At 42.4% G+C, this 25,771-nt stretch overlaps 2 protein-coding genes across 3 annotated transcripts; one reads left to right on the top strand and one right to left on the bottom strand.

Annotated features, from left to right (window-relative positions):
- Positions 1-325: 325 nt before the first annotated feature.
- On the top strand, positions 326-5,825 carry RBIS (ribosomal biogenesis factor). The gene is made up of 3 exons (XM_069854326.1): positions 326-472; positions 4,169-4,285; positions 5,659-5,825. Exons 1-3 carry the CDS (start codon positions 350-352, stop codon positions 5,725-5,727), a joined length of 309 nt encoding a protein of 102 aa, XP_069710427.1. The 5' UTR covers positions 326-349; the 3' UTR covers positions 5,728-5,825.
- E2F5 (E2F transcription factor 5) lies at positions 5,783-21,398 on the bottom strand. Of its 2 annotated transcripts, none has more exons than XM_069854316.1 (9): positions 21,199-21,398; positions 14,650-14,759; positions 13,851-14,012; positions 12,609-12,652; positions 11,118-11,182; positions 9,220-9,484; positions 8,315-8,515; positions 7,852-7,896; positions 5,783-6,501 (listed from the first exon to the last, which is right to left on the bottom strand). In XM_069854316.1, the coding sequence occupies exons 1-9, from the start codon at positions 21,334-21,336 to the stop codon at positions 6,392-6,394; spliced, it is 1,140 nt and encodes a 379-aa protein (XP_069710417.1). In that variant the 5' UTR covers positions 21,337-21,398; the 3' UTR covers positions 5,783-6,391. The 2 variants fall into 2 exon arrangements, with proteins under 2 accessions (XP_069710417.1, XP_069710418.1); XM_069854317.1 differs by lacking the exon at positions 5,783-6,501 and adding an exon at positions 6,560-6,998.
- Positions 21,399-25,771: the final 4,373 nt, after the last annotated feature.

Raw genomic sequence — 25,771 nt, 5'->3', positions numbered from 1 at the left:
CGAGCTTCGCGCTTTACAGACGGGACCGGTAAAGACAGAAGGGTATCCCGTAACCCGCTTTATCTTTAACCCCCTGTGCTTCAGGGACTGTGGGACACGTGCTTGGGCTCCGTGGCGCCTAACTCGACGGCCAGCAGGGACACGCGAAGCAAGCTCAGCTCACGCGTGCTGGGAGCGGGCTGGGGAGAACGGGACCCGGGCGCTAGGACCCGGGCGCTCGAACCCGGGCGCTAGGACCCGGGGCGAAGGGGACATGCAGCGCCCCCTGCCGGCCTCGCCCGTGCCGCGGGGGGATTGGCCGCTTCCCCCGGCGCGCGAGCGTGACGTCATCAGGCGCGCGGCGGCCGCCATGGGGAAGAGCCGGGCGCGGGCGGCGAAGGCGGCGAGCGTCTTCCGCATCGCCCGCAGCGGCGCCGCCGCCAAGGCCAAGAGCAAGGGCAAAGCGCGGCCCGTCACCTCCGGGCTGAAGCAGGTGGGGGGCGCCGGGCGGGGGGGAGGAGGAGGAGGAGAGCGGTGTCTAGCGCCCCACCGGCAGGCCTGAGCCCGGCCGCGGGGCTCCGGGCCGGGCTGGCGCAGCTTTGGCTCCTCTTAGGCCTCCTCTGCGGGGCGGAGAAAGCGCCTGCGACAGAGTTGTGTGCAGTTCTGGAATCCCCAGTGTAAGAAAGATATGGAGCTGTTGGAATGGGTTCAGAAGAGGGCTGCAAGCACCTCCCATACGAGGACAGCCTGAGAGAGTTGGGCTTGTTCAGCCTGGAGAAGAGTAGGCTCCGAGATCTTACGGCGACCATTTTGTACCTGAAAGGGGCTACCAGAAAGCTGGAGAGGGACTATTCATAAACGCTTGCGGTGATAGGACATACGGAAATGGCTTTAAATTGGAAGTAGGAAGATTTAGATTAGACATTAAGAAGAAATTCTTCATGATGATGGTGGTGAGATACTGGCACAGGTTTCCCAGAGAAATTGTGGATTCGCCCTCCCTGGAAGTGTTTAAGGCCAGGTGGGATGGGGTCTTGAGTGGCCTGATCTAGTGGGAGGTGTCCCTGCCCATGGTGGGGGATGGAATTAGATAATCTCTCAAGGTCTTTTCTAACCCAAACCAATCTATGATTCTATGAATAGAGCTGCTTTATGGACAGAAGTCTGGCTACAAAACTGCAAAGTACACAATTTCAATACTTAAAGGGGGCCTGCAGTAGTAGGATAAGGGGTAGTGGCTTAAAAAAAAAAAAGGAGAAAGTTAGACTAGATATTAGGAAGAAAATTTCTTTTCAGTAAGGGTGGCGAAGCACTGGAACAGGTTGCCTGGAGAGGTGGTAAATGCCCCATCCCTGGAAACATTCAAGGTCAGGTTGGATGGGGCTCTGAGCAACCTGATGTAGTTAAAGATGTCCCTGCTCACTGCAGGGAGAGGGGACTAGATGATCTTCGTGATCCCTTTCAATCCAAACCATTCTATGATTCTCTGAAATTCCTTCTGAAAATTTGGTATATATGTTGATGTCATCATCCTCAAAAAGAGACACAAGAATTTTGTTTGGCTAATCTGCAAGCATCCACAACAGAAGACTAGAGCTGATCTGCTTGAGGAAGCTCATCTAGGAAGGTGGTGCTGAAGACAACAATTGTTTAATAAGTTTAAATTTATTACACGATGCTTGCAGAGTCACTCATGCTGTAATTCAGGATGTGATCTAACAGAATGGCTTGATCCATGGGAAGTCCTGCTCCTTTCATGTTACTGACTCCAGCCCCATACCAGGCTCTGGGATGTGATCCTGCAGCTCACCTTGATGCTGGGTTAGGAACCCATCACGTAGTAGGTGATTCAACTTGCTAAATCAGCAGCAAGAGGAATTCAAAATGTATTTTGCATTTTTCTGTACCAGGTTGATGAGTTGAACAAACTTGAATATGAATGAGTGCAAAGAGAAACAGTTTGGGTGAGAACCAGAAAGGATGGAGCCTTTTTGGATCTAGAAGCTGTTTATTTGTCTCAACTGTCAAGTAAAACTATGACAGTGAGATGCAGTGAACAGATCTAAGAGCATACATTGATATACATTTTACTCTTAAGTCCTCTTTTTCCCCTTTCTGGCACCTTAGGTGGGCTGTGGAGCACTTCACAGACACTTCGGTGAGCTGATTTAACACACTAAAGCAACGGAAAAGTAAACAAGCAAAAATATTCTGCCATTTTCCTGTGCAGAGAGCATCACAGCCCAGAGGAGGGAGAGCTTGGTTTGTGTGACTGGGAATGATGCAGAGGAAGAAGAATGGGGGCGATCTAAGCAGGAGTTTTCCCCTTGGCAGAAGCAAGTCATTGTAAAGTATCTCCTTCTCAAACCCTGCCTCCAGCCTGAGCTGAGAGATCTGCTGAGAGTTCAGCTCAGCCCTCTAGAAGGGCATATGATAATAAAGCAGGAAATTTAGTGGGTTATTGTTCCCACTAGATTTGGTTGCAGTCTGCTGGGCAAACAAAGTTAAATAGCAGCTCTCAAAAAAGGCCCTTTCAGATTTTCTCCTGGAAGCTAAAGCTGCTTGACAAGTTAATCTGGTAGACAGACAGGAACATAATCTTTGGAAATAAACAGGGAGCCCCAAAACAATTCTATATTGCTGGCATCACATCTTCACTTAGTCTAGAGGGTTCTGCATAATAAAGGGAGAAACAGGTTTAAAAACGTATTCATGAAAAGTCAGCAGCTTATTAGGAGTAAAATTTTATTCTGTGTGTTTGAAGCTGTATTCTTTAATTCATTAAGCCTTTGAGAATTTTTATTAAGCATTATAGGAAAACACTCAGAAAAAAAATTAAAATAGGTGTATTGTCTAATAGATAAAAGCCCTTTATAACTATTCAAACAACTTTTGATATAGATACACACACTAGCTACAGAACCTCTCTGTGGAGGAGTCCTGCTAGAGTAGCTGAGGATATCAGGTATTAAAACTGACTAGATCTTTTCACCCTTGAAAAGCTGGAGAACAGTAACAAACAGGAGTCCCATCCACTCTGATTTGAGCTAAGACCTGAGTCTGTATTTCTTGAGGCTGCATCCAGATTATTATGAATTAAACTGCTAATCTGAATAGGCTTGTTTTATCACCCTCTTGGTCACTTGCTTAGAATAAATGGAATTGCTGTTAACATACACATGCTCTGAAATTATGGAAGCTTTAAAAGAAAATGAATACGTGTAACAGTTCACGGTTTGCTTCTGCTTATGTAAATTGCTGAGAGGTGAATTACAGGGGTAGCCTTTGGAACAACAGTTGGTATCCTGAAATTTGGGGTTGCCTGAAGAAGTAGGAGTGTGCTTCTGGAACACTTGCAATGTAATGGAATGTTTGCAATGTAATAGGCCATTACCTGGCTACAATCCCGTTCCAAACTTGATGCTTCAGAAGCAACAGGTGCTAGGACTCAGATCACCTAGATTTTAATTTGCTGCAAGAGTTGATGGCCCCATGCATCCACCCTGCCACTCTATGACAGATTATTGTCCCCAGAGCACTGTACAGTACATGTCCCTATCTTAGCTCTTTTGCTTTGAAAGCAAGCATCTCTGCTGAAATAACTTATGAAGGCAGATTTAGGCTGATAATTGAGGCTGAGGTGTCTGGCGACCAGATACGCATCCTGCTCTGCTACAGTCATAGCACTTTCTTTAAATATCGTAGTAAAATGTGATAAGATGTTGTCGACCAAACCTACTGTATGAACAAGCAGGAATGCTAGCTGTGGTGCTGAAAGATGAATTACTGAAGAAATTAAAAAATAGTAAGGTACTTGAAAATGAAGGAAGGAGCCCTTCCTGGAATTCCACTCCAGCTAAGACGAGCTGAGGGTGGCACAGCAAGGCCTGTCCACAGCCTGGCTTTTGCTTTTTCTATGTTCTGTTTCTGGATCACTGTGGGCTTCCTTTCCAATGGAACAAGTTTAACTGCTTTCATAATTTTCAGTTTATTAGAACATAAGTAGTACATGACTAGGTGATATAATTAAGTTACAGATAAACTCAAGTTAAAAAACTTAGATTCTAAAAAGCAGTTTTGGATGACATGCATGTAACACTGGCTGTATAATAGCTGTACAAAAATGATGCATTTTCACATGCCAATGGAATTTCAGTTAAAAATACTGACACTATTTTTCCCCTCCCAGATAAACATAAGAAATGCTGAAAAAGTTAGCGCAATAAATAAAGCATTTGCTGAAGTTCAGGAAGAAGTGCAGCAGCTATCGAGAGGCACTGCATCAGAAACTCAGAAGAGTCATCAGGTAAGTTCCTTTTGTAAAAATCTTAGGGGGTTAACAAAAGGAAAATGCATGTTCAAAGCACTATATGCTGGTTCTAAGGCTGCAGACAATTCATGCAGTTGCTTTACATCAAAAAAAACCCGCCTTATTTCACTTGTGTCGTAATATTGAAATCTGGTTAGCATATTGAAGTGCTAATAACTACTGAACTCGAGAAGAGAATGGGCAGCCAAGCCAGGGCATGCTTCCAAAATATATATTTAAATTATGTTCTAGCTATTTTTGTAATTGACTTTTGTAAAGTTAATTCTAGCTCCAGCCCTGGATTTGAAACTTACAACTCAATGTGAATAGACACTGAAAGTAAGAATGAACCTTGCTGTTCTGTACCTGAAGCACCTGATAGTGCTTTGAACCAAACAGCTCTGAAAGCTTAGGACTTAGTAACAACAAGAGGCATGTTCCCTCATCAGAAGTACCAACATCTGAAACAATAATTTCTATACTGGAGCTCTTGCCTGTAGCACTTTCAGTTCAAGACAGTGTTTCATTCATCTTCCTTTGTCTACTCTACTAAAACAGGGCTACAGGCAGCCTTGAGAGCAAGAAATAATTCACAGAATCTAATTGCAGACAAGCTCTCATATAAGCTCTGTAGTGCAGATGCTCTTCCTGAAGTACTGGACATGTATTTGGGGGAGACAGAAGGCAGAGGGTCAGGATGAAGTATGGATGGATCCATCCTGGCTCTTGTGGGAAGTAGGAGTTAGAAGTGGACGTGTTGAGTTTCATTTACCTTATGTGCCTGGGGTGATCAAGTTTCTGTATGGCTGGGAGCAACAGAACAAGTGTTAAATACCTTAAGGAGATGCTGGGGGGAAAATGAAACATAGGTGACAGTGTCATCAGCAGAGGATGAGGCCGAGCAACAGCTTCAAGGCAGTTGGTACCTATGGTCCTGTCCCTGCTAGTTTCGTATTGCATGCAGACCGGGATTTGGACAGTACCACTTCTCATGTGCTGGTAGGGCTGTACATGATGTAATGCTGAATTTGATCACTCAGGCTGTAACAGTATTTTCTTCAAAACTGCAAAATTATGTTGTTGAGAGCATTTCTTGAAGTGAAAACTGAGCCTGTTTCCATTTGGCCAAACGTTACTTTACTAGCATGATGCTTTGTTTTTCTTCTGCAGCATAAAGTATTGGCTGCTTATCTGGCAAGTGTAGTGAATCCTGTAATCCCCCAAATTATTGAATTTTGACTGAAAAAGTAGCCTAGATTAAATATATAAAGGCAAACTAATCTTCTAAGCAACAGGTATTTATTAGTTTTATTTTTTAAAGCAGAGTAAAGATATTGCTTTCTACTTTAAACTGTAACTCATTTTTTCAGGTTTCCACACATCTGGAAGAGGAGCCAGCAAACGTGGATGCTGCCACAAGCCTATTATCTCAGTTATAATGCACACTGGACAATATAGGGATTGCAAGAAATGAAGATCAAAAATACCGATGGCTTTGTTTGTACAATTTTATTAAAAAAATCTTGTTAATATACAAGTATTGGCACACTTTAATACAAACTACAAACAGACCTTTCCTGTCTAGGAAAGTGGAATGTCAGAAGTCAGTGTGAGAAACTTAAAGTGCTAGAACAGAAGGCACTTCACAAAATTGGTTCACTGAAACAATGACTTATGTTGATACCCTCACTTTTCAGCTTGGCAGTGAAAGCTTTAAAACTGATCGAAAAGTTAAAAAAAGAATAGAAAGCTTCTTGGCAGTAGAACTTCAAGGAAAATGCTGTTAACTGTAAGCAAGAAGCCTAAACATTTTTTAAAAAACGATCAAGAGGCTATAAAGCATTTTCACTTTTTTTTGCACTAAAGAAAGCTCCAAATTACCCAGAGGACACTCAGGTGGAAATCGTGCCAGAATTTTTGATAAAAGCCCTTTTTCCTGGTGTTTGAATTTGTTTTGTGAAGTAGTTAAAGGAAGCAAAAGGAAATATACTCCCAGAGTCAGTAAACTAAGAAGTTATACATTCATTATTCAAATACTTAGGTTATGAAGAAGTCTAGAATGTTATAGTTAGAGGTAGATAAGTAGTCTGGTTGACACAATATCTAATAATTTAGTATCTGCACATCAAAGAGATCACAGACTCCTTCATTATCATCCAGGTTAAAGTTGTAGTCATCTCCGGGAGTAGGAGACAGTCGTAAGAGAGGAAAAACTGTAAAGCAGGAATAGTTTAGTGTAAATTAAACCACTTCTGGAATATCAGCCCTATCTCATAATTCAGTATGTCATCACCAGTATCAGGGTTAGTCTTAGTAATTAAAATAGTCTTGATTATCTGATAAGCATGCTAGGATATATACTGTGAGTAACTATTGCTTTCAAACTGTATTGCTTTCAGACTAAGGCAGTAAGTGATGGTACTTTTTTGCTTAATATTTTAAGTGAATTAGCTGGAAAGGAGTGACAGCTGTGAAATATAGATTTAATTTCTCCTCCTGCAGCAAAGGAGCTCCTGAGCAGTTTCTAAAACTTTTATCAGACAGCTATAATTTATATTTTTATTCCTTCATCTTGTTACAGTACTGCTTATATCAGCCTTCAAATATATATAATTTTAAGTAAGAAAGTTACCGTTACCCCCATTTTATAGATGAGTGGAGGCTAACAGTTTCTCTGTGCACTGCATTTCGAGCATGGACTTGAAACCATCTGGAGAGGGAATGCAAGGACAGAAGCCTCAGCCATCATGCTGCAACTCAGGAACTCTAACCTCATGCAGATGAGCTGGGCATACTGTATTTGCTCTAAAAGGGGAGACTACTTCCATTTTAGCTGTGTATCAGCGCATTCACATAATCCCATCTTGTCCTTCAGATATTTAATTACATGGTTCTTTCTGATAAGCCCTGAGCTTGTCTGTTTGAAGGGCCAATATTAAAGAGGGGAAGCTCACTCCAGCATATTTACAGGCCAAGAGGAACACCGCCAGCCAAGTTCACCTCTTTGCTTGGCACCTTAGCGAGATAGAGCAGAGAGGCAGGAAGTATGTGAATTTACTAGCTGTGGTTCAGTTCTGCACTCATGGCCACTGAGGTGCAAGAGCAAAAACGGGTGCTATTTTTCTGTTCTGTTAGTGTATCACAGTTGGCCATGTATCAGTCTGCAAGCAGACATGTAACTATGTTCTGAAATGTCTTCTCAAAGCTCCTGCATGAAGCCTGAGGCAGAACAGACTTAAACCAGATTTTTGTTTTTTAAGGCAGCACTCTAGTCATCAGCCTGTTCTTCCTTTGTTTCTAAATTAAGGCCTGTTGGGTTATTCATGCATGTAAGTGCTTGCTGGATTAAGGCTTTCATATTTTGATTGTTAAAAAAACTAACTTGTATGGAATGGAAAGGGGAGCAAGAACAACAAAGATAGAGAAGGCGGTACAGCGGGAAGAAATAGTTTCATACTGACTCTTAGCATCACATTTAATAGACACCTACCGAGAGTGATGTTCACGCAAAAACCATGCTGCTACTTGCCATTATTAGAAAAGCAAAGATGCTAAATACTTACCATCAGAAGACATGAGTTCATCAATAATATCCCCACCGATATTTCCTGTGAAAAACAGGTGCATGTGTTTATGGAAGTCAACACATGTTCTCTGCATTAAAACACTGAACTATAAAGTACAGTATGGCTTCTGTGCAGTGTAGGAACTGAGGAGGTAGCACACTGTGTATATGTAAAATATGTTCATCTTTGTATCAGTTCATTTTTCCTGATGTGTTTCTCCCACTGATCCCTTATAACCCTAGAGTGATATATCATATGAAGCTTATTTGGTTGCAGAAAGGTCAAAATGAGTTTGCTACTCAGAGCTGGCTCAGTGGCTTCATTAGGAGATGAACACACCTGTTATTTCCTCTATGGGAAAAGTGCTTCTCTTCCTCTGTGTAACTCATCAGTAGCTTGGTTGAGGAGAAGGGCTCAGGAAACTAGTAAACCCATTTAAACAGTAACTGCTTCTTCCTACCTGTGGGTTCCTCCATCTTTGCTATGTCGAATGAGTTTGGCTTGAGAATACAGTTAACATCCAGGGGCAGCAAACCCTGGTAGTCATTTGAGCTAGCTGTAGCTTGGGCGACATCTCCTGGAAGGCTTGGGTACAACACCGACTCTGGAAGGCTGGAATAAGGAGCTGCTGGGGTTGTACTGTTCTGCTGCACGCTGCCCTCTACAAAGACAAAAAGGAATGTTGTAGAATCTGTAGAGTCTGTTAAGGTAAAAAGGAACACGAAATGCCAGCACTCGGCTTTGTCTTTTGAGCAGAACATGGTCAGTGTCTGGGATGAGGTGAGAGGAGTCTCCCTCTTCCAAAATCACAGGCACAATTTAATCAGGACCCCTCAGAAATGCAGTCTATAATAGTGACAGCATTTCCTTAAGCCTTCTTATATTATCCTATTATTATTATGAAAATAACACCTAATATTCAGGCAGTCTCTCACTGTGGCTCTGTGGAAGAAGTTAAGCAACCATGTGGCACAAAAGCTGGAACTGGTGCCTGTACTGTCTGTCTCATTAAAAGGTACATGTTCAAATCACACTCGTATACTCCTTCACAGGTTGGTGATTTCATTCCATACTACATTCTGGAGATGCACCTCAGAATAATTAACAGGATTACATCCAAAATCTGTTCAGCATAAGATGCTAAGCTACAAGGGGAGAATCTGTTCCACTAGACAGAAGAGGCTTCTCTGTAACCTCCTAAAAGCTGTTAGTAAACCCTTGGGGTAGTTCCATAACAGACAGCTGCTATGCTATGCAAATTCTTGATCTTTCTTTTATCTACCACCTTTTCTAACAGTTTCTTCCTTCCCTCCAGTTCCCTTCCACCTCCACCCCCATCTGAGGTAGGAAAAACCCTGGACTCACCTGAGGGTGCGTCTGCAACTGATGTTTGTGGTACCTCTTCTTGATTCAGATCATGTTGTTCTGGTGGATTTTGAGGACCTGCAGCAGGTTTAAGGGGAGTTGCTAGAGCTGCAGGTTGAGATGGGGGCTGTGCAAGGTCATCGGGTGGAGGAACTGGAAACACCATGGGCTTGGATGAGCTTGATTCTTTATTTATAAGCAGCACGTGGATAGGTCCTGAGCTACTTTTAAGATTGATCTGGTATTTCTTCTGTCCATTCTGTCCCTGTAAAGGTGTTATATTATGAATGTTACCATTCCTTGAGAACTTGGAACTTCACAAAACGTAACAGTGACTGCACAGAGTTATTTCCCATGGAAAGTAATAAAGATGTTTGAACAGAATTCTCAAACTAATGCAGAAGATAAATACAGTGCTCTTCTAGTTAGATTTCTGGCAAGAGCCAATAATTGGCACAAAGTTATGAAATCATACTCTGAGAAAAAAAATATTTAAAACTAATACATGCGATCTAATAAAAAACCCAACAGATTACAAACCTGCAATGTATTTACCTGACCAGAACACAGTCACAGAGGACACAAATATACAATTCTTTGAAGTGCTTAACTAAATCTGGAATCCAACTTATGTGAGACTTACAGCAGGGCTACACCTTGCCAATAACCATGACAAATCATAATTTCTGTGCACTTAAATTTCTTCCTTTTAGACCAGGCTTCAGAATGATCCTGATTGGGATCAAGCATCCCAAAACAGTTGGATACTTCACATAGATTGAATGAGCACAGGATCATCAGTTGGTAGAATATTTCTTAGCTGATTTTCCAGGCCTTCTTTTGGCAAGTTACCTAGGCAATACAGCTGGGACTAGCTTTCTATAGCACCATCTCAACAAGACAGATGACTCCATATTGCCTAATTCGGTAAGTATGTTCTAGAAAAAATGATGATGAGAAAAGCAGGAAAGGAGCCTTAGAAAAAGGGAACCATAGCAAAAACTTCAAATTTGAACTTGGTGATGGGAGATTAAGATCAGCTGTGTTAGTCTTGACAGAAAGCCAACTAATCTCCCACCCGTAGCACCACAGCTGCTAACTTTGGTCCCACAGAGAACCTTAGCGTTGCCTGAACTGATTTCAGCAGACACGGACAAAGACAGTACCACTGAACAGCTTCAAGGTTCTAGCTTTGGATGCTCTAATGATATTAAGCCTATGCTTAGCCTCACTAAAAATAGCTTGTGAAACTTCTCAGGTGAATCTCAGCCTTCTACAAGCATAGTGGCTATCATGCTTCATACAATGCTCTCTCCCAACTACACAAACCCTATTCAAAACACAGCACTGCAACAACAACAAAAAATTATTAAAGATAGATAGAGTTAAGTAATATAGCCTGCTACTTCAATCTTGCACATTTAAGTTTTTTGGCTAAAGCAAGACTGCAGTCTGTTTCTCTATCCAGTCTAATGCCATAAGACTAAACATAAACTAAATCTAAACTAAACCTACAATTAATCTAAAAAGGTTTTTTTTGTAAGGGATGTGTTTTAACAGTACAACAGAGAAAAAGTCACTGCTAATAAGTTTCCAAGGGAATTAATGGAATTATGCCTAATTTGGAACATTGCAATGGTTAAAAGCAAGACAGAAGAACAGAGCGCAAAGAAATCCACTACTGTATCTTGTTTTCAGTAGAAGACAATGTTCCTGTTAGTCTATCAAAGCGTACAAAATACACTTTTCCCCACCCAGCCTCTCCCTTTTCAACTGAAACCATATTCATTTTTTCTCCCCCTCTCGCAAACAGACACAGATAAATCCTCTCCTCTAACGTAGTTCGTCTTCCTCATTGTCCCTTTAGAAAATTAGGTAAACAAGAAACCAGCTCATACCATTTCGGGTATAGGTACTTCCAACTGTGTACCACAAGGTGCTTGAATTGCTAGAAGTGTGTCTCCTGATTAAACAGAAAGTGTTAAGTGTTCATATTTTTCTTAAGTCTTGCATGGAATCCACTCAAATTATATACGTTAATTCTCCAAGGTAATTTAAAATACTGCATAATTCTAGCATAAATAAACCTGTGGTGGGCTTTGCATCACCTCTGTAAGATCCAAGTATATCCTGTAATATAAATCACAGAATTCCAATACTTAGACTATAGTTTCAAGAACCTTTTCTTCTAGCAGTACAAGATTTACCACTTCCTTAACCTGTTTGTTACTGTCCCTAGATCCCCTAGTTGTATACTTACTGTGAAGTGAAAATATTTAACTAGTTACCTTTTCAGGTAAAACAGCAATCTGGTCCAGTGCACTTCATGGCTTTGAAGAACAGTGGTAGCGGAAAGATTTAACAGAAGAAAAAAAAGGCCTTCATAATTGTCTTCAGTGCCAGCACTTCCAAGCGTCTAAGCTCATGGTTTCTGCAGCACGTACAACTGGGATGTAACAGCTGGCTATCAAATTCGCCTGTGGCTTCTATGCATACTAAAATGTATTACTGGTTAAAGTCGGGAGCTCACAATTACATCCACAGCACTGGCACAACTTGCCTTACACTGCAGGTCACTCACCTACCTACACACCTTTTCCCCTTTGTCCATAACTTGGAATAATGCTTTTCTTTCTCTGCCTCCTCAGAGACATGAAGTACTACGTGACTGGCATAATAGGTGCCTTTGCATTTTGTGATAACTTTTCAGTAACAGCTCATGTTTGCTAAACTCCGCTGTGGTTGTCTAATCCTGAGTTTTTATCCAAAAACAAACCCAACCTTCCTTGTGGCAAAGAAGAGATGGTTCTAAGCCTAACTGGATGCTGATGAACAACCTTCCCCAGGGCACTGTGGCGTCAGAAGAGGATGACAAGGGAAGTAACTTCTGCCAGCAATTCTTGGCAATGTCTTCAAACCTCCTGTACAGAAGGAATCCTTTTAATTTAGTAGCAATGTCCCATCACTGAACTTCAGCTGGTTCCATTTATATAATATCATCACGAGCTTCCTCAGGCCATAGCTGCCACCAGAAAATTTTAGGAAGTTTGGACCTGCTTGGTCTTTCTGGTGGGACCAATATACCCTGTTCCTGGTTCCACTGAAGACCTGAGGCAAGCTGCTGCAAAGAATGAATACAGAGACATCCAAAAGTAGTACTCCAGAAATAGCTGAGCTTTCATCCCATACCATCTGTGATTACAACTGGAAAATGTCAGAACTTGTGGGTCACAAACGTTATGAGGGACAAGTACTTACAACTGATACTATTGAATACTTCTAAATTAAAAATGCTTATAGGGAAAAGGCAGGTTAGTTAGCAAGTTAGTTTTCAAGAGTGAGATGAAGAAATCCCTCACTTTAAGAAATACAGCCTAGCAGCAACTTACCACTGAAACAGTTGCATATATCTTCATGCGTGACATAAGAAAATGTAATTTACGTCAAGGAACATTTTTCCTTAAAGCAACATGAAACTGGTATTTGTTGCCCTTAAAAAGAAGTTTGTCCAAACTCAGGCTAACCTATAAACCTATTGCCGTTACTCTAGGCCATAATCAAGGCACAATTTTAGGCTTTCAGAACAGCTAGTTAAACATAGCAGAGTTCTGTCTTTTAAAGAAAAAAAATCTCTATATATGAAGAAAACAAAGAGGAAAAAAATGCATAGCTTGAATGAGAAGAGATTCTTCTAAAAAAAAGAACATGTAAAATCTTGTTTTGAAGAATACCATTTACCTCATGAACTTGACACTACAGGATTCAGGTATGTATTAGGACTTCCCAGAATCCCACACTATTACTACTAGAGGGGACATGAGAGTTTATCTGCCACCCCATTCCCCTCCCTCAAGGTAGGAACAACTACTAAGACATTCCAGACAGACGTTTGCCTCCCCTCTTCTGGAAAACCTCCAGTGATGGATATTCCCACCACCACCCTGCAGTGTCAATTCCAGTGTGAGCCCTCTGAAAGGGAAGTTTCTCCTAACATTTAATTTCTGTCTCCTTTCTACAAAATCCATTTTACAGCAACAGTTTCTGTAGAGCAATTGCAAGCAATTTTTAAGTATTTATCGTTAGTACTAAAGATAAGAAGAGCACTTTTCTGCTTCAAATCTCAGGTGTCTGTTTTGCTCAGTATCTTGCAAGACAGCTAAATACATGTAAAAAGGAACCCTGTGTTCACGGGGTATTTACACACAGGATGTTTTTCCAGTTCCAAATCCAACAATCTCCAGGACTTTACCAATGCAATTTATCCTTAGGTGATAAATCTTTTCAAGAGAAGGAAGCAACAAAAAACGATTCATGTAAAGCACTGCTAAAAAAACTATAAAGTCACATGCTGGAACACAATGCAATTAATTTAAAATAAGACGCCAGCATTATACCATGGACTTAAAAACTACTGCGCTACATATATGCTAAATTATTTTCAGCACAGAGATTAAAAAGTCATGTAAATAAGATTTGTATTTTGTGTCTTTTTGAACTAAAACCAGAAAAAATATTACCCTTTCCTTGCTTCTGGATGAAACAGACTTATGTTATGTTTTACCCACTATCTACACTTTAACTGTTGCTTTAATTCTAGTTCCAGCATGCACACAACTCATTTAAAAGGATATTGGTGGTTTGTAGAATCATCCATGACATTCTTGATACTTTGCTGAAGCCACAGTTTCTGCTGATCCAATTCTTTTTCTTTTAGCTCTAGATCTTCAATTTCAGCCTCCAGGTATCTCAACCTGTCAATGACTTCTTTTGTATTGCAGCCAGCACCTACACCTCTTAAAAAGGCATATGGGTTCAAGAAACCGTAAGAAGTGAAAAACTGGAGCAACACGCAGATAACTTCAGACTATTTTCAACATTTTGAAAATATACTAATATTCAATATGAAGAAAATGTGTGTTTACTCTCCCAGCAATGTTTTAACAGAAAAAATAAAATTCTTAACTTTAAATAAAATTTAAAATTCCCCTTTATCTATTTTCTTTTGTAATGTAGCCTTTTCTGCATTGGAGCTAGTTTGCAGGCCCTCTCTCTTTAACCTCTAACTCTTAGCCTTCAGTGACCCAGGAGAAAACAAGCATGGACAACTGGAGGTAGAGATGGTGTGTCTCAACACCCTTCCCAGATTCACCCAGAGCAAATCTTTAAACTACAAGTGCTAGTTATAAAGTAGCAGTACCAGTTTTCTTAAAGTTTCTCTACCGTATGCTTTAAACTTGATGTTATGTATCAAAGATGAAAGATAAAACACAAATAAAATTCATTTGCAACTTTACTCTGATTCTAAAACATCATATTGCTTATTGATAATTGCAACATTAATATTACAGTGTCATATCCAATGACAAGTGGAAAGAGACAATTTTTGTTGCTTTTGACCACATGAAAATTTGTAGAATTGGTACAGCTTACTTCCACTGAATGCTGTTTTTTGACTTCTTCTCAATGAGATCAATCCCCTCCAAAACATTGGTGATATCATAGATCCTTCTCTTCTGCCTCACAGCAAGGGTATCAGCAGCCTGTCAAGAGGAAACATCCAACTATCAGCAACTTGCACGCTGAGAGCAAAAGGCATTTAAGCCATTCCCTTGGAAAAGTGCCAAATAATGCCACTCTGAAGGGCAAAGGTGCAGATCTTCAAAAGCCAGATGCTCAATCATGAATTCACAAGTTCAGCATCTACACGTAGCACTCTAAAGCATGCTGAGTGGAGTCACCTCTTTGAAGGCCAGCAGGCCTGCCCCTGTCAGGAAGGAAAGTTCGTGTGCGTGGCAAAGAACACATTTGGTAGTGGGAGCGTGTGCCATTCAACTATATGGAGGAGCTTGTAATGCTCTTTTTGGAAAGCAGGAAAAAGTAGGCAAGGCAAACAGCAACACCCTGCAGTGCTACAAGCCTCTGAAGCCAACAATGTATTAAGTTTATCACCCCTTCCACTGACATCTGAGGTACAGCAAGCAGTCCGTCCTTGGCTTAAGCTATGCCGGGACACAAAACGACAGGGCTGTAATTTCACTAAGTGGCTGAAGGAGAGCTGCAATACTTCAAGCCAGCATTGCCCTCTACCATCACACCGCACAAATCCACGTTACAGTGTACCTGGGCTCGCTCAGCCTGTCAAATTGAGTACCAAGAGCCATTTTACAGGATCCTGGTACAGCTCACAGGGATGCTCACCACTATCACACCAGCACTTTTATGGTAGAGGTGGCTAGGCCGTGTGCCTGTGTGCTGCCACAGCTCGTCACTCAAAGCACAGCATCAGGCAGCATAAACAGTCTGGCTCATGCCATAATTGTCTCTGTGGTGACTTTTATGTACATGATGCAAAGGCTTAAGATAAAATAAGCAAACTTGAGCTAGTCATGCCTTCCACTCTCTCACGTTTTTGATGCTGTAAAACGGCCCAAGTTAAAAGAACATTAACCAAAAGGAAAGAAAGCAAAGAGGAGTTTCACTCTGTACCTACTCAGGACACTCAGACACAATAATTACAGGGATTATGTATATTAAACAGATTAAAAGAAAAAAAAAAGAAGAAAGAGGAAAAATAAAGAGAAGGATAGCTGGAAAAGACTTTTGCAACCCAAATCTGAACTAATGACTAAAGCCAAATAATTTCCACTAGAGGCACATAATGATTTATTTCAGTTTGTCCAACAATCTATTAAATTAATGCTTTTAGTAAAGTAGCCTATAAGAAGAGCACAACCTGAGACAACCACAAACAGGAAGGAAAACCAATAACAAAGTCCATATAATTCCTTTTGCAGTATTTTCTGAACCACAGACAAACAAACTAATCTTCCAAAGAAATTACACTTCCCTATCAGAAAGTTAATTACTAGGATTTAGTACTCAAATTTACACTGGTAAATGTTTTAAAGCAGAAAAAATAATAAAGAAGAATGGTGGTTAAAAAATACTACTTATAGCAAAGAAGTACAAACACTATTCTTTCTTGACAGTGATGTACCTAGTAAACAAAGTTTCTACTGACACTGTTACCAACATTTATCTTTTGTATGGTCTTATGCAGCAGCCTGTTAAAATCTTTACCTATCTAACAAAACAACATACATATAAATATACATTATAGATATATAAATATATATTGTAAAGCACACATTTCGCTTCTCTCCAAGGAAACAGGCTCTTCAGTTACGTGTATCAGCAGGTATGCACCTGCTGTCTTCACCTGCTACTTCCGCTCCATCTATACACACTGCTTACAATTGCAAGAAAAGCCTTAAAAGCCTAGGAAGTGACAAAAACTGATGTTGCTTGTGCCACATTTAATCAGCATCCTGTATATCTCAGTCTTAAGAGGCACAATTTCTACAAGCTCTCTGCATTATTCAGCGCAAGGAGTGGACAGTACACAAATCAGCTGCTATTCTGATTAATTACTTTCAGACTTTTTCCGTTGCTCAATGCACAGACCTTAGGACTTAGGACTAGGATTTAGTCTGCTGCTTATGGTTTGAATGATGAAGAAGCTGCTCTGGAGACAGATTTCATTACCTCATAAGAGTTTTTTAAAATGCTTGGCTGTGCAGCATATAAATGCTTTACTGATCTTAATGTACTTTCAAACTGCTGAAGTTTAAGACTAAAACAAAAAAAAGTCACTAATTTTGAGTGCTCAGCTCCAGAAGTTTCAAAGTTAGAGTGGTCTCAGTACTTCAAATTCTATTGCATTTTGGATGCCCAAAGGAGAGTTCCCATTACTACCAGCAGTGAAGATTCACTGCTGCTGCAATCCAGGCTCCAGAACCCCAGGTTAGGGACTGAGAAAATGAAGGGCACAGTTACAGCGTATCTGACTTGACTTGCACTGCATATAATTCAACCACAGCTACCAAGTCCAGCTACTTACAACAAGAATCTCAACAATGAAATCAAATTGGGGCTAGTCTGGAAAGTTTAAACCAGACATTCACTAACTTTCTGTTGCTGGTCATATAACCTAACTATTTTCTCAAAATTTTATGGGGTGTTTCACAGATATTTTAAAAAACAATTGAAAAGTTCCTCCTCCACACTCTGCAGTTACCAATGTAACACCTTCTGGTAGGCACATTAGCTGAGAAATTAAGTTCAGGCATTCAGATCCTCCACACAAACCATGCACTAATGACTTCAATAACTAAAATAGCCTCATGAGATTTCTAAACAAATCTCCTGTTGTCAAAAATACTTTTAAAACTCAGCATTTCACAACCTTATGCCAAGTGGTTGAAACAGATCCAGGCAGCACAAGAAAGGGACATTTATAACAATGGCCCTCTTACGGTGGCTGGATGTAGCTTCCACGTTCCTTCCTCTCAATCATTTGTATTTGAAGTTCTTTCATAAAATCTTTCTAGTGTAAAGCTGCTGCACTATGGTCTCTCCTCCTAGCATCTCCTCACACCCTCAACTTTTACGCACCCAAAACAAGCACTATATGAGTGTCTCACAGGTTTTGAACTGGAAGGAAAACATCTAAGCGCAGTGCTTTGGTTCTGTGCGCACTCAGATTGTGTAACTTCTGGAATACAGAAAATGTACTGTTCAGCACAGATTCAGTTGCAGGCAAGCACACATACACAAAACTGCCCAGAAATAAAAGAAAAGACAAGCGGAGAAAAGGATAATCAAGAGTTTGGGTGTACTCTCATCTAACTTTTTCTGTGCCTTCCCATGAACTGGCAAAAGGCAGCGGGAATTATCAGCTGCACTGTGTTAGCACTGAAGAGCAGAGGAATTTGCTACAGCATCATGACAGCGTCATACCTAAGAAGCTTAATGAAGCAGAAGGGCCAGCAATGCCTGCTTGCTCTCCATTTATCAAAGGAAAGAGGTCCTGCATCTCCCAGATTGTGCTCACAGCAGATGACAACACCTTCTCCCCAAGAGGACTGTCGACAGTGCAGTGGTAGTTTTAAAATGAAGGGCATGCTTGGTAATACGTACGTAAAACTACTTAGTATCACCGCATGCATAGAGGTTAAAGCAATATAAAATTTAATAGGCATGGGTTTTCTTCTGTGGAATAGGGCAAGCATAAGGCAGTTTTTATGTGCTCCTGATCAATACATTTGTAATAATAGAAGCAAACAAGTATATTTCAGAGTACCTGGTGTTTTGCACTGATGATCAGAACCATCAGTATAGCAGAGATGGCATCCTGGTGTAAACCAAGCCCATTTAAGATATCAAGGCAGAAGCAACTGTATGCTGCTGAAGAGAAAGAATACACAATGTTTTGGGAGTCATTTCAGTGGCTTATCCCTAATCCATTCACCTTGCTCTTTTTATCTCTCCCCTACAATTCGCAGGTTGCTGCATAAAGGAACCTTGTTTTCTTTCCCTTCCATCTCATCCCTTAACGTTTTAAGTTTATTTCCATAACTAGATTTGTGTATATAGGGTTATTCTGGGGCAGTTATGCAATTATTCGAGAATAGCTGCTTGTTTTCAAAGTAAACACTGTAGAATTCAAATTCCAAGCAAAGAAAATCCTCACTTCCACTCCCATGAGTTGTCAGATGTTAGCAGAGACTTGTCCAGCATTAAACCATTTCCAAGCAAAGTTCAGCACTCCCTGCACCTAAAGTGAAGAACAGCGACCACACACAAGACAATGCGTCACTCCTGCTTCATGATGGGTCAGTACACACGTCCACTAACAGACTGCTTAACTATAATTCTAGATATACTGAAAAATCACAGGTAAATGTCCTATATAAAAGCTTTTCACTCTCAATTGCTTAATCAGAAAGCCAGAAGTACATTTTATGTTTCCAAATTATATTTTCTTCATAGGGCACTGCTGGTTTTGCTACGGAAATACTAATCAACAGTACAACATTAGATGGTCAATATCTGTCAGCAGGGAGACATCTGAAGATGTTCACTGCATGAATCACTTCTTGGAACGCTCTGTTCTGTTTCAAGGCCATCCTGTTCTTCAGTTCACTGAGCACACCGACACAATGTGCATGCTGGTTTTCATTCTTCCTTAGACACATGGTTTGTTTATGAGAAATACCGATTTCAGAAATGTGTGTTCTGACTCACAGTTTATGAAAGCATCAATGATTTATTCACTTTGGTTAGTATTTACTTCCAACGAACTGTATTCTGTAATTCAGATACCAGTCTCTCAGAGGTCTTTTGCAGAATCCACTTATTTTTCGCTGGCTATCAACCTTTCTATTCCCTCTGAGTGGATACCTTCCTCACAAATAGGAAACACTGTCCCATCCCTCTACACAGTCCAACTTCCTCTTTGGGTCTTTAAGCTAAGCTTTTCAGCCTGATGTCTTAAAAACTGAGTATGTTTTGCTTGTCAAATCGACCTGAGTGATGTTGTAGCACATGACAGACAATAACAAGCGCTGCACAACAATCCTTTAGACGTGGACAGTTTAGTCCCAGTTTACTAAGGAAGGAGATAGTTAAATACAAATAAGTTAATCAACTTATCTGTGGACGGTTTAGTCCCAGTTTACTAAGGAAGGAGATAGTTAAATACAAATAAGTTAATCAACTTATCTGTGGACGGTTTAGTCCCAGTTTACTAAGGAAGGAGATAGTTAAATACAAATAAGTTAATCAACTTATCTGTACGACAGCATAACTAACGGAGGGATATAAAGCCTCCTAGGGTCCTTCCCAGTTCACCCTGAAGTTTCACTAGCCACAGCAACATCACCAAAGTGCCTGCTCTCTGAGGAGGGACAATCAAAAAATCCCTGGGAACACCATTTACCTCCTGGAGCCCATTAGTCAACTAATAAAGCCACTTTTCCAGAAAGGGCTTCAGGTAACCGAAGTGCCAAGTCAGCCTCTTACTGTGCTTTGCTTAACTCCTCAGCAGTTTGCGGAGGACCTTAACTGGCCAGGCAAAACACACTTTTGCCTCGATGCACTGTGCATCCAGACAGCTAAGCTGGGCCCCAGTCCCTCGGCCAGGGCGACAGCCAGTCCCAGAGAACCAGCAAGTGGGACACAAAGCCGAAGGTCACTTCCAAGATAGAGTGACCTCCCGGAACAGGGAACGGGGCCTCGTTGCAGAGGTCCTTCTGCTGCCTTCGCGACTCGGAGGTTGCAGAAGCAGATGAAGAGAATTTGCCACCCACCCCACCAATTAGGCAGACTTAGACTAGACATAAGGAAGAATTTCTTCACCATGAGAGTGGTGAAGCAATGGCACAGGTTGCCCAGGGAAGCTGTGGCCGCCCCATCCCTGAAGCTGTTCAAGGCCAAGTCAGATGGGGCCTTGGGCAGCCTGACCTAGTGGGATGTCCCTGCCCATTGCAGGGGTGGTGGAACTGGACGATCTTTAAGGTCCCTTCTAACCCTAACTATTCTGTGAGTCTACAATTCTAAGTCACTGTCTTGAATTCTTATGCTCTGTGGACTTCAAAGCTTCTCTACTTTTGCCCAATAGTAACTGAAGGAAGGAAGCACACCTTAGTGAAGGCTAAGACCCACTATATTTGGCCACCACTGCAAGTGATGGGGTAAGCATCCAAAATCCTCAAGTGCTTCTTGCTGGAGCATCAAGTGTCCTGGATGATCTTTAAGGTCCCTTCCAACCAAACTATTCTGTGATTCTATGATCCTAATTAAGATGATTTTTACAGATCTAGAACAGTACTAAAAAGGCGAAGGTCTGTTTTTCGGCATCGTTATCCCTTGCTAAAAGGACATCGACGGGGACAACAGAGGAAGAAGTTTAAGGAACGGCCCGTGGGCTGAGCGCGCAGAAAACATAAACAGGAAAAAAAACAAAACAAACAAATCCATAAGCTCGTTTTTATACACGGTAACCATTTTAAAAAGGCGCCGGGACGCGCACTCGGCTGTCAGCGCCCCCCGGGCAGCCGCAGCCCGTCAGCGCCGGGGAGGCACGGAGGGAGCCGCCCCCGCCGCCGCCGCCATGGCGCCCCCGCCCCGCCCTCGCACCGCTTTGAGGTCCAGCACGCCGTCCTTGGCCTCCTGCAGCAGCGACACGAACTTGGTGGTCAGCAGCCCCAGGCTCTTCTCGTGGCGGCTGCTGCTGCCGCCGCCGCCCGCCACCGCCGCCTCGGCCGCCGCGGCCATGCCGCCCGCGGGGCCGCCCCGCCGCGCCACGTGTCGCGAGCGCCGCAACCGGCCCGGCCCGGAACGCGGAGCCGCCGCCGGAAGTGACGCTGCCGTTGCCGAGACAACGGCGTGTTTGGGCCGCGGGGGGCGGGAGCGGGAGTGGGGCGGGACGTGGCCCCCGGGGGTCGCCGTCAACTGCTCCTCGTCACTCGTTTCCGCGTTTGCGTTTGGTCTACATCCACTTAGATTAATTACAAAGTGGGGTCTTGCGTCTCGTGAGGAGATACGGGCGCGCTCATGCTCCAGCAAGAAGCACTGGAGAATTTTGGATGCTTATAGGGGACAGGACAAGAGGGAATGGCCTCAAGCTCCGCCGGGGGAGGTTCAGGCTGAGCATTAGGAAGAAAAAAATTCACGGAAAGGGTCATTGGACACTGGAACAAGCTGCCCAGGGAGGTGGTTGAGTCACCTTCCTTGGAGGTGTTTAAAGGACAGGTGGATGAGGTGTTGAGGGGCATGGTTTAGTGATTGACAGGAATGGTTGGACTCAGTGATCCGGAGGGTCTTTTCCAACCTGGTGATTCTATGATTCTTACCCCATCCCTTGCAGTGGTGTCCAAGTATACTGGGCCACAGGCTTCATTCAGGTGTGGCTCCTTCCTGCAGTTACTACTGGGCAAAAGTAGAGAAGCTTTAAAGTCCACAGAGTGTAAGAATTCAATAGATTAACTTAGAATCATAGAATGATTTGGGTTGGAGGGAACCTTAAAGATCATTTACTTCCACTACCCCTGCAATGGGTAGGCACGCGTCCCACTAGATCAGGCTGCCCAAGGCCCCATCCAACCTGGCCTTGAACAGCTCCAGGAATGGGGCAGCCACAGCTTCCCTGGGCAACCTGTGCCAGTGCCTCACCAGGCTCTTAGTGAAGAAATTCCTTCTAATGTTGAGTCTAAATCTGTCCTTCTCCAGTTTATAGCCGTTGCCCCTAGTCCTATCACTACAACCCTTGGTGAACAGTCCCTGCCCAGCTTTCTCTAGCCTCTTCAGGTACTGGAAGGTTGCTATAAGGTCTCCTCGGAGCCTTCTGTTCTCCAGGCTGAACAAGCCAAACTCTCAGTCTGTCCTCCTACGGAAGGTGCTCCAGCCCTCTGTTCATCATTATAGCCCTCCTCTGGACTCGTTCCAACAGCTCCATATCCTTCTTATGCTGAGGATTCCAGAATTGGACACAATATTCCAGGTGGGGTCTCAGAAGAGCAGAGTAGAGGGGCAGAATCCCCTCCCTCAACCTGCTGGCCACACTTCTTTTGATGCAGCCCAGGATATGGTTGGCCTTCTGGGCTGCGGGTACACATTGCCGGCTCATGTCAAGCTTCTCATTGACCAGGACCCCCAAGCCCTTCTCTGCAGGGCTGCTCCCAATCACATCATCCCCTATCCTGTGTTGAAACCGCTGATTGCCTTGACCCAGGTGTAGGACCTTGTACGTGGCCTTGCTGAACTTCATGAGATTCACACAGGCGCACTTCTCCAGCCTGTCCAGGTCCCTCTGGATGACATCCCATCCTTCTGGTGTGACAACTGCACCACTCATCTTGGTGTCATCTGCAGACTTGCTGAGGGTGCACTGGTCCCAGTATGGACCCCTGAGGGACACCACTTGTTCATCTGGACATCGAGCCACTGATCACTACTCTCTGAATACGACCATCCAACCAGTTTCTTATCCACTGAACAGTCTGCCCATCAAATCCATATCTTTCCAATTTAGAGAGAAAGATGTCATGGGGGACTGTGTCAAAGGCTTCACAGACTTCAAGAAAAGAAAAGGGGAAAAGACCCTTGGATACCCCATCATGGGAGGTGGTAGAGCACATTAGGAAGCGACATAGCACTGAATATGCCATGTCACGTAGCTGTACCTTTATAGACAATAGCAGCATGTTCAGGGCAATGTATGTATGTATAGCAGCAAGTAGTTATGCACTGTCTCTACACCCTGAGTCACATTCCGACTGGTCTCAGGTAATACAGGAATTTCCTGACTGAATGCATGTTCAATATTGATTTAAATAGATACATTATCTTGTCTGGAAATGAAAACAAAGCAGAATCTAATAATGCGATCTGTTTTAAATCATCATGATTAATGCAGGAGAACATGCCTCACGTCTGACAAGGGCAGACTTCACATTTCGTTTAGATTTTTATTTATTCAGTTATACATTTAGTAATCCCAGGCTGAAATTTATCCCTGTGAACAGGAAAATTTGGCACAGCTTTGGTCTATAGCACATTTTTAGTGTTTTATAATTTTGAGGCCTTTTCCCAAGGTAGAGATCATTTAAATATCTATTTTAAAGCTCTGAGGAAGCCGTGCAAGCACAAAGAAGGAAGTGGTGCCAAATGTAGGATTAGCTGCATGAAAAACAAATAATCCAAACGCTACAAATGCGTGCATTTACCTAAGTAACATAGTGTGAGATTTCTGAGCCAAGAACAAGGAACAAAGAGTTTATGATAAAACCAGTAACAACTCCCTGTGATGAAATCAGAAAATATTTTCAGAATGAAAGTATTGGAGGAAAACTCTGAGCCAACTGAATCAGGGTAAGAGCAAGTTCTTTTACCTTCCTGGTGCATTCCAAGTAATTATTTAGTTCACCCATGGTGTGGCTAGGCTAAATAATAAGCAAAGAAAAAAGAAGCACACAGGAAAGTGCTTGATAAACATGACAGAAAAGCACTCTGAAACGCTCCAGAAATGCTGCAATGTTTCTGCATGACTGACTTCCATGTAAGTGCTATAGAACAGCTTTCCAGCTAAGTGTTTCCTCACATAATACGGCTTCTGCAGAAGCATAAGCCTGCAGAGCACGAAGTAAGAATGAGAAGTCATTTTCTTCTTCATTTAGAGAACATTGATACATTTCTATCAGGGAATTGAGATCACTGGGATGCCAGTAGACCAAGAAATCAGGCTAATTTTAAGCTTCACAGCAAAATATACTAGACTGACATTTGTTAATCCAGTTCTGCTAAGAGCTGGTTCTTATACCTGGCTAGTCATTACCATTATGTATTAACTTTGACCTATTATCAACTGTCTGTACAGATTCAAAGCAGTCAGTCCTTAACAGCTATATCCCACCTTTGCTGGGAGCAAACAGTATCACAAAGTAGATGCCTCCTGGTTAGCTGCTGACGGCTCCACTTCTGGGTGGCCTGCAGGGCCAGGTGCAGAAGCTCTGGAGGAAGGGAACCAGAGCTTTAGCAGGTGTCTGCTTTCTGCTCCCCATTAAAATCTCTAGATTTGGGAACTTAACCTTTTATAAAGCCATGCAATACCTAGACCATTCCTAGCCCTCCACCCTTGGACAACGTTGTGTGAGTGGGATGGAGGTGGTGTTTTCCCAGGTCACTGCAGGTGCCTTATTCAGTCGTTTGGCTGTTTTTGGTTTTGCTTTGCTGCTGCTTCCTTTCTAAACAAAAGCTTTCTTAAAGCTGGCTTGTTGCCAGCTCTCAAGGCTGTGCTTTGTCAAAGAGCAGTACCTGACCATCAGCGAGTTGGTTTTGGTGCTGTGGTCTCTGCTTTCAACTTGTGCCCATCTTTTCAAGGACTTTGTTACATCCCACGCTTAAGCTATATTTCACAACAGGAGGCAGCTGGTATCAAACTCTTGTTCACATGGCAAGTTCTCATCAGTTTATATCAAGCCCAACAGGCCTTGCATGGTCAGCAAAAGGCTAGGGCCTTTTATTAGTGCTTCCACTGCACTGCTGGGCGCAGAAATGCTTATGTAATTATACTATATCAGTGTGCTTATACCTGGCTTCTGAACAAGCTGATGGTAAAATCAACTTCGCAGCTTCTATCATGATTGGAGCAAGAGGACTGTGCTTTAGCTCCTGCGAGGTGCAAGGTGGGAGGAACTAGCGCCACCTGGTGTAGCAACAAATAACTGATTTTACCACTTAGAATTTTACTTGCTACTGGCAGCATTAAAGACTTCAGAGTATGGCATAGTACAAGCACAGTTTGGGATCTTCTGAGTACAAGCAAATGAAATAAATGCCTGAGTGCAGTGGATATGGTAAAGTATCCATCATGAAAATAGTAGAACAAACATTTTGACATAAGACTTACGATTAACTTCCATAAAAAGCTGTTCATCACCTCCTACTTTTCAAAAGCCTGGTAGGAAGCCTATTGCGATAAGAGAACCGAACCATGCTGCCAAAAAGGCCACTCGAAGTTGCAGGGGTTATGCTTTCTTTAACAACGGTGGCAGATTAAACGTATTTTTGGTAAATTCTTATCTCTCATTGCAAGAATCTCTACCTCAGTGAAGGAAACCTTCAAGCTATCATTTTTGGGCCTTTCCTTCTACATTCTTTTCTCTTATTAAACATGTTAATTCCTGACTTGATATGATGCTTTTTATCTGCA

Source organism: Phaenicophaeus curvirostris, chromosome 3 (assembly GCF_032191515.1).
Source record: "Phaenicophaeus curvirostris isolate KB17595 chromosome 3, BPBGC_Pcur_1.0, whole genome shotgun sequence".
NCBI lineage: Eukaryota > Metazoa > Chordata > Aves > Cuculiformes > Cuculidae > Phaenicophaeus > Phaenicophaeus curvirostris.
Note: the sequence above shows the minus strand (reverse complement) of the source record. Positions and strands in the feature narration are given on the sequence as shown.

Bases quoted from the DNA above. Each gene is read 5' to 3' on its own strand.
- RBIS (XM_069854326.1), top strand. From the start codon at position 350: ATGGGGAAGAGCCGGGCGCGGGCGGCGAAGGCGGCGAGCGTCTTCCGC. The intron at 473-4,168 runs GTGGGGGGCGCC...TTCCCCTCCCAG, and splicing joins TCACCTCCGGGCTGAAGCAG to ATAAACATAAGAAATGCTGA. The intron at 4,286-5,658 runs GTAAGTTCCTTT...TCATTTTTTCAG, and splicing joins AAACTCAGAAGAGTCATCAG to GTTTCCACACATCTGGAAGA.
- E2F5 (XM_069854316.1), bottom strand. From the start codon at position 21,336: ATGGCCGCGGCGGCCGAGGCGGCGGTGGCGGGCGGCGGCGGCAGCAGC. The intron at 14,013-14,649 runs GTAAGCTGTACC...TGCCTTTTTAAG, and splicing joins AAAAACAGCATTCAGTGGAA to AGGTGTAGGTGCTGGCTGCA. The intron at 6,502-7,851 runs GTAAGTATTTAG...CCTGCTTTACAG, and splicing joins TGAACTCATGTCTTCTGATG to TTTTTCCTCTCTTACGACTG.